At 57.3% G+C, this 12,330-nt stretch overlaps 1 protein-coding gene across 2 annotated transcripts; it reads right to left on the bottom strand.

The window, feature by feature from the left end:
• Window positions 1-204: 204 nt before the first annotated feature.
• Window positions 205-6,413, bottom strand: LOC116279528 (ral guanine nucleotide dissociation stimulator-like). 2 transcript variants are annotated; one of them, XM_072970893.1, is made up of 8 exons: window positions 6,194-6,413; window positions 5,683-5,793; window positions 4,854-5,047; window positions 4,158-4,217; window positions 3,014-3,207; window positions 2,690-2,813; window positions 2,328-2,421; window positions 205-627 (listed from the first exon to the last, which is right to left on the bottom strand). In XM_072970893.1, exons 1-8 carry the CDS (start codon window positions 6,329-6,331, stop codon window positions 370-372), a joined length of 1,173 nt encoding a protein of 390 aa, XP_072826994.1. In that variant the 5' UTR covers window positions 6,332-6,413; the 3' UTR covers window positions 205-369. The 2 variants fall into 2 exon arrangements, with proteins under 2 accessions (XP_072826994.1, XP_072826995.1); XM_072970894.1 differs by lacking the exon at window positions 205-627 and adding an exon at window positions 1,816-2,003.
• Between the last annotated feature and the right edge of the window lie 5,917 nt (window positions 6,414-12,330).

Genomic DNA, 12,330 nt, shown 5'->3' on the forward strand with positions numbered 1-12,330 from the left:
TTCAGAATGACATCTCAGATGCGAAGGGACACATCACAGGAATGTCCATCTAGTTTTCCTTCTAAGCCATGACTCAGGAGTAAAAGCAAAATATCATTGTGTTCAGATCCAAGAGACTCAGAGAGTTTGCCGCTGTCAGGCTGTCACTGAGAGTGAGAACGGGTGGATTGAAAAAAGAAGCGAATGAATCCCAGAAGGATCGAGTGGAGAGTGAGACACGGGGTGGGGGGAATGGGTGAGTGCAGGTCTGTCTGACAGTCATGACTGTGTAAATCAAGCATCAGGGGTTACTAAGAACAATTATCATGACTAATGAGAAGGCAAAACCCTCTGTGGTTCAGTGTTGTGTCCTGGCCACCACCAGCCACCCTACCAGGGCGCAGGAAGCCTGAGCTGAGGTAGAAAGGGCAGAAAAAAATCTATAAACTTGTCATTCGTACCCATCTGTGTAAGAAGAACTGCACACCATGAGCAAGTGGGATTGATTCCTGGAATGCAGGATGGCTTCACCTTAGAAAAATGCATGACTGTACTCCATTCCATTAACAGTGTGAGGAGAAAACACAGGACCATCTCAACGAATGCCGAGAAAGAAATGGGTGAGTTCACCACCATCTTCTGAATTTCCTGGAAACATGAGAAATTTCAAGAGTCATATTGAAATTCAAGGGTCACAAGGTTATTTTTTTTTCAATTACCCTAGCCCAACTGGATAATAACAATTTTTAGAAGTATCACAGCATTATATACTGCGTTATAGCACAATATCACTTCACTCCGTTCCTCATGTAATGCGTCAGGTCTTTTAGAGCCTCATCAGAGAAATGGCTAAATTTAGTAGGGATGCTCATTGCAAGAAAAACATGCTTCTTTTATGCCATCGATTTAACATGGATTGTTGCAGAGAAACCGCCCCCCCCCCCCCGCATTATGACAGTCATGCAGAGCGGTATTTCTCCATGTGGTGACTGATTCATAAATTCAGTCCCATCGTGAAACTTCAGGTCCGTAGGATCTAATATTCTGACTTTGGATCCCTGAGGGAGTCAGAGGTGTCCCCTGAGACCTAGAGTGCAGAGCCACACAGTAGGAGAGTCAAGGGGGCCAAAATGAGAACAGAAGTGAGAGCAGATGCTGAGATGTGATGTGGGAGAGCCCTGGGATCATGTGGGTCCTGGCTGAGGGGCTCTGTGGGAAGGTCTTCAGGAGTAAAGGGCCTGGCAGGGGAGGAAGGTGCCTAGGTTTGATGACTTCCTGTCAGGAAAGCTCCAGGAGAGTCCCCATTTCAAATACATTCCCCTAACCTGTCCTATCTTCCCTCCCAACTCTATTCACTCAGCAGTACACGTCCATCTTCTTGGCCAAGTGCTGGGCGAGAGACCTGTAATATGCTCAAGTCCAAGGTGTAGACTCTGCTCCCAGGTTGCTGAGCGTTCCTTATAATACAATCCAGGGAAAGCCGTTGTAGGTAGAGGAGCAGGTAATTGAAATCAAAACCTGTCCCTCTCCCACAGTTCTTATCATCACTGTTCTTTCTTCTGACACTTTAGGATACACGGGATTGTAGCAAAGCGCCCCAGGCGAAAGCAGACTCAGTGCTCTGGGGATAGAAGTCGATGAGGACCCACCTTGGCTGTGCTGAGCAGGAGACCTTCCCCGGTGAGTGACTCCCACTGAGACCTACTGCCCCGCTTCAATTGTCTCCTAGGGATTCAGGGACAACCCCACTGTCCTGTGAGCAGACCGCTTTCTACCCAAATCTACATCACACGCACACAAGGCAACATGAATTAAAATATCTCTTGTACATTGCACTGATTGTCAAAGTCTTTTATTTAAATAGATATTTACAAACGCAGACGGTTGGAGGGAGAGAGGAAGGGACAGAGGTGGACACAGATGGGGGCTGGACACAGAAGAACACACGTCTGTGTATCCCAAGTGACAACTTCCACTCAGTGGCTCAATTGCTGTTTGTGAATGAAGGTGTATTGAGATTAGACCTGAAACGAGATTGAAGGAAAAAACCAAACCTCTATAGCTTAAAGGAATCCTCACTTTCTAAAACATGTTCTGAGGAGGGCTAAATTGGGAAGGACCACTTTGGAATGGAACAGTGTTTCTCAGAAGCAGTGACATCCCTCCCTCTGGTGGCCGTATGGGGAATGGCATGTGAACCGCTGGCTCCATGGATGTCGGACAAACAGGCAACATTCACACAAACACAAAATCAGTCTCACTGCTGGGAAAAAACAAATCCTCTAAGATCAAAATTTGGGGTTGCCTTCTAAGTCCTTGTCTTGATCATGACATGGGCGGCCACTTACCAAGGGTGGGGTCTCAGGGAGTGTTGGCGGAGGCCCTGAGCTGGGCCCTGGGCCCACAGCAGACAAGAGAGAGGAGGCCGCTGCCTCACAGGACCTGCAGGGAGAGGGTGGGAATGTGCTGGGGCCACTTGGCCACATCCCCGCCCTGTGTGTCTGGTGCAGAGAAGTGAGTCTATCCAAACAGAGACATGTAGGGCACTTTGATGTTTCTATTAACAATAAAACACAGACACAACAAGCCGCAAGGAATATGTTATCACCTCTAAGAATAATCCGGAATTCTAAATCACAGACACCTCAAGGACAGTGGGCGTCCCGGCCCTGAAGGCGACGGGTGGCAGCCGAGCTGGACTGATACTTACAGCGCGTCCCTCTGCTCTGGATCTGGCTCTGGCTCTGGCTCTGGCTCTGGCGCTGTCGCAGGCGGGAGAGCTGGAGCTGGCTCTCCACCCAGAGGGGTTTCCCCAGCGGGTCCTGGAGCTGGTGCTGTAGCTCCAAGAAGGGAAACTCTCATCAGTAGGACTGCTTTCCCACGGGTCTCCCAAAGCCAGGGGAGCCCTCACTGCTACTCAGTCAAATCTCACTCCAGGATTCCACCCCCAGGGAGTCTTCCCAGACTCTGCTCTGTGGGGTCCAGTGCCTTCCCCTCCCCACCCACCAGATCCCCCACCCTGCATCCTCCTCACCATCACTGTCTGCCTCTGGGAGTTCCAGTTGCTCCAGCTGTGCCAGGAGGAGGTGGGCCTGCCGCTCCAGGTCTGAGCCAGGCATGCTGAGCTCGACGTAAGCAACAACGGTCTTCAAGCATGGGAATTCTGGAGGCTGGTGGAAATCGTCTGGGTACTGGAACATCCAGGTGCCCAGGATGGAGGCCATGGCCCTGGGGGTAGTCAGGGGGACACCAGAGTCAGAGCCTTGGCCGTTCCTACCACGTTGGGCTCCCAGGTTAGCCCTGCAGGGACCTGGGCCTTTTTGCCTTTGGCTCCTGCCCATCCAGAGGCCGGCTCTGCTCCATGTCCCATCTCAGCTGGCAGTGTGGGCAGAGGCGGGCTTGGACACAGAGGAGGGGCTGCTACAAGCCTTCTGAAGGGACAGCCCTGGCTCAATGGCGTGACCACCTGTCCACCGCTTCAGGGACACCTGTCACACTGCTATGTCCCTCTCCCTGCCCCTCCCCACTGGATGGCACGTCTGTGAGGACAGGCAGGCTGTGTGCTCTGGCCACTGCCCTCTAAGGGACACAGGAACTGCTCTATGAGTGCCTGAGCCAGGAGGGAACAGACAGGCTGTGTCGGCCATCCAGGCTGCCCACGGGCCTCCTCACTCCTCAGACTTTAGCTCCTGCACCTGCTGGCTGCAGAATCCTCCAGGGACCCTGCCTGGGTCTCCTCATGCCCCTGCCACTCAGCATCATCAGGATGGGCTCAGCTGTCCCCTGAGGCTCCCTGGGTCCCCTGAGCACCAGCTGAGTCCCCACCATTGAGGCTCCCCTAGATGGTGGGCAGGATGCTCTCCACCCCTCGTGTTCTGTGTCTCCCAAAGGGCGTGTGGGCAGGGATGGGATGGATAGGGGATGCTTGTGGGTTTTCTTCACTTTTGACTCTGTCCTCTGACCTCCCAGATGCCCCTCACAGCGCCACAGTCCCATCCACAGCTCTCTGGGTCTCGTCTCTTCTTTGCCAGGGGAAGCCCTAGGACTTCTGCTCTCAAGCCAGACTCGCAGGATATGCGGGATCCAGGATTCCGCCCACCTCTGCCCAACCAGAGAGCCCAGAGCTTCACACACTATTTGGGGAAGGAATCCTTCCCGCTTCAATCCAAGAGACTCACTCTTTCAGCTGGTGCAGGGGTCCCCCGTCCTCTTCTGTAACAGGGAGGACGCATCCGTATCTAGAGGAGAGCAGGAAGGCGTCACATGCACTGTCCCGAGCACACTAGCTGGATGTGCTGTCTAGTGTGACAGTGTGACACCCGAGAGAATGGAAGCCCTGGAGGGCAGGGCTGATGTCTGCTCGATGCATTAAATGATGGTTGTTCCTAGAAAAGCCCCTGTCCCTGGGGGCCCTTCCTATACATTTGAGGAATGAGTGAGTGAGCCCACCTGGCCCCACGGCGCACATCTGAGTGGGCCTGGGACCCCACTTGTCCCTCCCAGGGATCCCTGCTCTCACTCTCCCAGGACAGGGACAGCTAATGGCATCACAGATCCCCTTTGAAATGGGAAAACAGTTGCGCCCAAGGCCGAAGTCCCAGTGACACAGGAGGCAGACGCTAGCCCTTGGGCAGGAGGACAATGACAAATTCGCACAACCACAGCCCCGCCAGCTGCCCTTTCCGTGAGCCAGGTCCCTGGAGAGCACCTTCCATGAAGGTCTCCCTCTGTTCCTACCCTCCTAGGGCCTGATCCTCTCTTGACCCCAGTGTTCAGGGGGGACCCTGAGGCTCAGAGAGGTAGAGGAACAATGCCTCATGGCACTGCTGGTAGGTGGCCAGGTCCCCAATGTCCCATGAAGACACAGTGCTCACCTTCGGAACAGATGGTCCAGCACCTGCTGGGCGGTGGCAAAAGTTCGATAACTGCCCAGAAATGTGTTCACATAGGATGGCTGGCCGCCCAGGACGGCAGGCACCAGCTTTGCCACCAGCTTCTCCAGCCTGTGTCGCCGGAGGCTCCAAGCCCTGTAGGCCTCATCCCTGCTCCCTGATGGTCCAGCTCCCCCCTGGGGTGGAAGGAGGAGAGACATGAATCAGAGGCAGCACCGGGGACCCCCTGGCTCTTGGGGCTGGAGATTAGACCGAATGCTCAAGCCTCAAGCTGTTGTGCCTGAGGTGGAACAGGGGAGCCCTGAGCAGATCCAAGGTTCTCGGCATCATCAGTACCAGGGGTGAAGGGCGATGATGAAATGCATCAGTGTCTCGGATCCCTGTGTCGGCACCGCAGTGCCGGCCCCTCCCTGCCTGCACCACTTCATCCCCGTGACTGCTGTCACAACACCCCGTTCAAGGGATGAGAACACAGCAGCTGAGCCTGGGCTGGGAGGGCTCAGGGTCTTCAGGTGAATGTGGACACTTGGGGATGGAGAAGAAACAGGACAACGTGTAGAAAAATGCAGAAATACCCTTGACTTTACGTATACTGAAGTTCTGTCCGAGTCTCTTTCTGAGATTCGGACTCGTACGTGGGCACTGACTTTGCGTCTGGCCAAGGCAGGTCCTGGGTTGTGACGGCAGATGGGGGAGACGGGGCATCAGATCCCTTTGCCAGCAGCTCTCTTAAGAGGCAGCCCAGGGGAGAAGTGGGGCAGCAGCGGGGCCCGGGGCTTCCTGGGTGTGGAGTCTCCTCGCTCACACTCACCCTGAGCGCGTCCTGGGCTCTGCTGCTGTCGTGGGGCACCTGCGCCTCCTGCAGGGAGGTGGAGCGGGGATCTCCGTGGACCAGGTCCTGTCCCGTCCCGTGTGTGGAGTCCTGTAAATACAGTGCCCAGAGGCCAGGCAGGAGCCTCAGAGCCCTGTCTGCTTCTCCGACCCATAAGACATCTGCAGTCGTGACACACATCCACCACTGTCTGCACAGACCTCCTTCAGGGGCAGAAAAGCTGACAGAGTGGGAGCCTTGTATTCCCATTGACACAGAGAAGATGCCCCCCAGGGGTCCTCTATCCCCCTTATCAGCCCTGTCCTTGGGTGCGGCCATGACAGGACCCCCAGGTCACCAAGTGTTCAACAAGCCATTCCTGCCCAGAGGGGACACCTCCTCTCAAGTCCCCCTTCAGCGACATGGAGATGAGGGAAAGCGGGCCTGCCCAGGGAGGGCCCCCAATGGAGGCCGGTCCCAGACTGGCCTTCTCCAGGCCACCCAGCGTTACCTTAGGTGACCTCCTCAAAATAGGCCACAGGCGCCTGGGTGGAGGGTTCCACAGACGCCTGCAGCCACCGAAGAACCTCGCAGTCCAGGGTTTCCTGGCGGAGAAGCCCCGGGAGACCGGGAAACAAGAGGAGAACATCCTGTGTCTTCAACTGTCTCCAGCCAAGTGCACTGGCTCTGGAGCCGTCGTTAGAATGTGGGTGCCTGGTAACCAGGTTCCATTTCGGTTGGGGTCTGTTAAGGATGTGATGTCACTTCCTGGGGTCCACTTCCTGGAACCCCCTCCTCAGACAACACCTCCACACACAGCCCTCTGGGCTGCTGCCTGCTCACGCCCTTCTCCACGCGAACCCGCACCTTGCACAGTTAGAGCAGCCCCGCCGTCTCTATAGCTGCCGGGGAGGGTCTGCATGCAGCTTTGAGGAGACGCCCTGGCTTCCAGAATCCACTCCTCATCCTTACCTGTTCTCCATCCTGGGGAAGTCCTGGTGTGTGTCCAGGCCAGTGTGTCTCCCTAGCTGCCCAGTGGGAATGATTCTAGAAAGTACTTCTAGGGATGTCCTCAGGTGCAAGTGGAATAAGGCCTAAAAAATTGGAGAGTCATGTCACCTGTAGGTGTTGCCTGCGACCCAACTTATCTTCCTCTGACTTCCTCCTCCGTGTCTGTTCCTCTTATGATGGGACGCGATAATTCTTATTCAATGTCATTGTACACGGGTGTCAATGTGAGTGTCTTTGTGTGTGTGTGTGTGTGTGTGTGTGTGTGTGTATGTGTGTGTAAACCAGTGCTCACACTCTGTGTCGCCAGTAGGAAACAGTCCCCACACAGGAGAAATGGGCAATAGCATCCTGAGGTCTGAGGGTTTCGGTTCTCTAAGGCAAACCGAGTGAGAAAGCCTGAGGCCCTTGCTGGAAGGTTAGAGCTCATGAGTCAAGGTCACGCAGGTAGCAGGGCTGGAACTGGGATTAGAGACAGCCTGTGTCCACTGTGCACACTCAGTAGCACAGTCCTGGGAGCAGGAAAACTGTCCACTTGTCTGATTACACAGTCTGGCAGGCTGAACTTCTCCAGCTGGATATGCAGTGACCCAGGGACAGATGGGCAGATGGTGGCTCACATCAGTAGAGTGACGTGACCATCTCATAGGCTGCTTCCACGCATTCAGGGAGCTTCCGTCCAGGTAGGAGGAAGGCCAGCGAGTAAACTGAATGACAAGGAAGGATGTGATCAGGAAGTAATAATTGTTCTGATGGACTACAATGGGGACGTGAGAGAGAGCAAGGCCACGGGCAGCATGGCATGGAGGAAATGGCAGTAGGGGCCTCATGACCCGGGGGCCCAAGATTCTCAACTCGGCATCAGAGATAGCAAGGTCAGGGCGAGAGGGGGTGCCCACCCACAGGGAGCTGGCCTCTACCTCTAGCTCCGTGTGGCGGTCTGGCCTAGCTGCTTACCAAGGTCACGTCCTCCTGTTCGTGGGCACAGATGCAGCTGGACTCCATTTCCCGGCCTCCCTCGCAGTCGGGCATGCTCAGCTGTTGAGGTCTGACGGTGGCATGTGAACTTCAGCACAGCCCATGAAAATCTCCCACACGTTCTCCTTCACGTCCTTGAGACCTGAGAAGCCATATGTCGAAATGATAGATTCAGTGGATAAAATGAACCTGGATCCCTGAACTCTGGCTAGGAGAAGAGCTACCCACCAAGGAAGATAAACCCCTTTTGGACATTACGCAAGTGAAGAAAAGCCCGGGATTGTATTAAGCCACTGAGATAGTGGGGGTTCCATGTTCAGGCAGCTCACACGAGACTGATTCACGGAAGTCACTGTGTCATTGTCACGGCTGCTCATTTGGCCCGTTCTCAGCCTTATCATATTACCACTTACCTTTGTACTTTCAGGGCACTTTTCCTTCCTATAGGTCCCACTCCCTCAACTGGGATGGCAACAGGGCAGTCAGAGTTTTGCCCTTGTAAGGTGAGTGCTCTCTCTGGTCTCTGCTCCTTAGAGTGGATTCTGCCTTCACTGCTGTAGCATGTCAATGGATGCTCTTAGGGCCCTTGAAGCCATTTGTACTTTTCGGTGCTTTCTCTTTCAGCTCGCTTAGACGACTTGCTTTCTAGACTAGCACGAATACAGTCCTTATCTCAGTCCTTCCCCGAATTGTGATCATGTCTGAACTAGCGGGGCCCGGCTGAGTAGGACAGAACTGCCCAGACGCTGCTGTAGCTGCTTATTTCCATGTCCGACTGTACGCTTTTTCAGGAGAAGGAGTATTTCTTGGGCACCAGGCACAGTATCAGGCACACAGGAGGCGTTCAACGAATGCTCGCTGAAGGAACGAGTAGGGTCACTCCATGTGCTCAAACACACCGGGATGCTATGGAAAGAATCCGCAGCTTTTTCTTTCCCCCTCCCCTTTTTGGTATTTTATTTAAAAAGGTTGATTTATATAGACAGGTATTTGGGCAATTAATTAATCTTTCTTTATCATTTGGTCAATTTTCCGTGGAGAGCACAATGTTTCAGTGATACATGAACATACATATATTCTTTGGAAAATGTCTTTGGCTGTGAGCTACCACAAGATCTCGTATGTATTTCCCTGTGCTATACAGTATAATCTTGTTCATCTATTCTGCATCTGCCTGTCAGTATCTGCACATTCCAACTCCCAGGTTGTCCCGTCCCACGCCCCTCCCCCTTGGCAGCCACAAGTTTGTTTTCTATTTCTATGAGTGTGTCTGTTTTGTATTTATGCTGTTTTCTGTTTTTCCTTTTTTTTTTTTTTTTTCCATCCAAACCATCTTTAAAGCGACAGCCTAGGGAAGCCTGCTCCCAAGATGTCGAAGGCGTGGCCTGGGCCGCGCGCGGAATTGGGGCGGGGCGGGGAGGGGCGGTATGAGCTGTGCCTGGAGGGCCAGAACAGGAGGGGAGAAATCTGCAGTGGAGGGGCAGGGGAAGGGGTGGGCCAGGAGCGGGGAGCCCGGTTGGGGCGGTCTAGGCTGGGCTGGGTGAGCCAGGGCGGCGGGCGGAGGCGGCTGCTGCGCAGGGAGCCTGGGGCTGGGTTCGTTCTCGGCCATGCCAGGCGAGCCTGGGCTTGGGGCGGGGGGGCGATCTCGGCTGCAGCCGGACAGCTGGTGTGGGGGGCGGCCTTGGCCGCGCGGGGAGAGCCGGGACGCGGGGAGAGCCGGGGCCGGGGTCGTTCTCGGCCGCGCCGGGAGAGCCTGGGCATGGGGCGGGGGGCGATCACGGCTGCGGCGGGACAGCTGGGGCGGGGGTCGTTCTCGGCCGCGACGGGAAAGCCGCTGCATGCGGCGGGGGGCGATCTCGGCTGCAGCGGGACAGCTGGTGTTGGGGGCGGCCTTGGTCGCGCGGGGGGAGCCGCGGCGCAGGGACAGCTGGGGTGGGGGGCGTCCTCGGCCGCGCGGGGAGAGCCAAGGCAGGGAGCGGCCTCGGCCGGGCGTGGAGAGCCAGTGCGGGAGTCGTTCTCGGGCGCGCATGGAAAGCCGGGGCTGGGGCGGGGGGCGATCTCGGCTGCGGCTGTACAGTGTAGTACGGAGGTGGCCTCTGCCGCGCGGGCAGACCCTGGCCGCGTGGAGAGCAGGGGCGCGGGCGGCCTCCGCCGCGCCGGGGGAGCTGGGGCATGGGGCGGGGGCCGATCTCGGCTGCGGCGTGAGAGATGTGGTGGGAGGCGGCCTTGGCCGCGCGTGGAGAGCCCGGGCGCGGGGAGAGCCGGGGTCGGGGTCGTTCTCGGCCTCGCCGGGAGAGCCTGGGCATGGGGCGGGGGGCGATCACGCCTGCAGCGGGACAGCTGGGGCGGGGGTCGGTCTCGGCCGCGCCGGGAAAGCCATTGTGTGGGACGGGGCGATCTCGTCTGCGGCTGTACACTCTGGTCCGGGGGTGTCCTCTGCCGCGCAGGAATAGCCGGGGCGCGGGGAGAGCCGGGGCGCGGGGAGAGCCGGGCCGGGGGTCGTTCTCGGCCGCGCCGGGAAAGCCGGGGCATGGGGCGATGGGCGATTATGGCTGCGGCGGGACAGCTGGGGTGGGGGGCGGCCTTGTCGGCGCGGGGAGAGCCGGGGCGCCTGGAGAGCCGGGGCGGGGGTCAGTCTCCGCTGCGCAGATCATGGCGGGTTGGGCCTGCGGGCGGGATCCTGTGGGCAGAGCTGAGCTGCCTGCCGAGACTGTTGAGAGGCGCGGGACTCCCGGATGCTTGGCCTGAGGTGGCGGCTGGGGGCTCGGTGCCTGCCTGGAGGCCGCAGGGAGAAGGCGGGCCTGGGGCTGGGGCTGGGGCTGGGGCTGGCGTCCCTCCAGCTCCGAGAAGGGACCCGCGCCCGCGCACTACCAGCTAGTCTTCACCTGCAATGTATGTGGGACTGGGTCCTCCAAGCATATCTCCAAGCTTGCCTATCACCAGGGTGTGGTCATTGTGACCTGTCCTGCCTGCCAGACCCACCACACCATCCCCGACAACCTGGGGTGCTTCTCGGACCTGGATGGGAAGAGGAATATTAAAGAAATCCTGGCAGCCAGAAGGGAGAAGGTATGACAAGTGGCTGGCAAGGGGGTCCAGGAGCTTGTTTTAGAGGCTGCGGGGTCCCCCAAGCCACCAGTGCCGTGGCAGGTGCTGAGGACCAGGATCCCACCCAACCTGGCAAGAAGGAGGCCAGCTGACTCAACTTCTGCCTTCAAGAAGGATACTCTGGCCCTGGGCCGCTCTGGACGTGCCTATTTTTTTGTTGTTGTTTTTGTTATCAGTAGCTATCAGTTGCAGATGTGGGGCGTGGGGGTCTCCTGCTCTCCCTGGTTCTGGAGTCAAAACGACTCCCGAGAACCCTCTGTGGGCTGCAGCTGGGGCCTTCTGCAGCTACAGGCCATGTCCCAGTGGGAAGGGGCTGGACATGGAGTCTGAGTCCTTCCTGGCTGCGGCTGTGTGGCCTTGGGCAGGTCACTGTGCCCCTGTGAGCCTCTGTCTTCCTGTCTCCAGATGAGAATGCGCAGAGCGCCACCTTGTCAGGAGGACAGGCAGAAAGACAAGACTCAGGACAGACATGGGGTGGCTCAGTCCTGTCCCAAATGTCAAGGCGCCCATCTTGCTGGCTCTCAGGGATTCCAGGAAAGGACGGCCAGTTAGCCAGTGTACTTCCTGGGTGCAGGATCAGCACCCCCACACCCCTCTGCAGATCTTGTCCCTCTGGCCAGACACAAGGAGCCCCCACAGATCCTTCTGTGGCACCTGCTGTCCCCTGGACAGCACTGGTGGACAAGTGCCAACCTCAGCCCTGACTTTTGGCCACTGGCCAAGCGGTCAGGAAACCAGGCCACTCGCCGTCTCCACTGACAGGCCAGGCAGCCGTGGTGACAAAGGGAGTGGGTGCGAGGGGTGCTGTCTGACGGTTGGTGGGCCGCGTGCCGCGTGCCCTGCATTTGTCTCCCAGCCTTGTTTGACTGTTTCTCAGGAAGTTCCTGTGTTTATGAGAGCGTGTTTATTTCCAGAAGCCTTCTGGGCAGTGTGAGCGTCAGCATTAAACAGCAGCCACCATCTTACAGGATCCCGGCAGGATGCGCGCTCCCAGTTGCCGACCCCGACGGCCCTGGCCTCAGCATGGTTCTCCAGGCACTGGCAGTCTGTGCTCTGACTCGGTTACCCCCGTCCTTCCCGTGGCGAACAAGCCTGCATTATTCCAGCCCAGAGCCCCCCGTTCCATTTGTGAAGTCCAACCTGGAGGCTGAGCCAGCAGCCCCACCACGGCCTGCTCTCCCACAGAGGCCCCAGGCGACCCACTGGCCTTGAAATGCCTGAGCTGCAGGGCTGGGTAGTGGTGTGGCTGCCTAGCTGAGCCCAGACGCTTAGGACCAGAATTTGGGGAGGTCCTGGGAGCTGGCTGGACTCTGAGAGTGCAGGGCTGGGCCTTGGAGGGCCACTGAGACCAATCCCGCCCTCCACGGATGTGGAAACGGAGGCCTGTGGTTTGGACATGTATGCTAGCCGTTTTTTATTGTCTGTTTTCTGACACTTTGACACCTGGGTCCCACTGAGCCTGGAGGGGCTGCCCCTCCCAGGGCTAGTCAGTTCCTAGAGACAGTAGAAGATGCCAGTGAGCACACCCAGGGCGGGGACAGACAAGTAGGGGCA

This window comes from Vicugna pacos, chromosome 11 (assembly GCF_048564905.1).
Source record: "Vicugna pacos chromosome 11, VicPac4, whole genome shotgun sequence".
In the NCBI taxonomy this organism is placed as follows: domain Eukaryota; kingdom Metazoa; phylum Chordata; class Mammalia; order Artiodactyla; family Camelidae; genus Vicugna; species Vicugna pacos.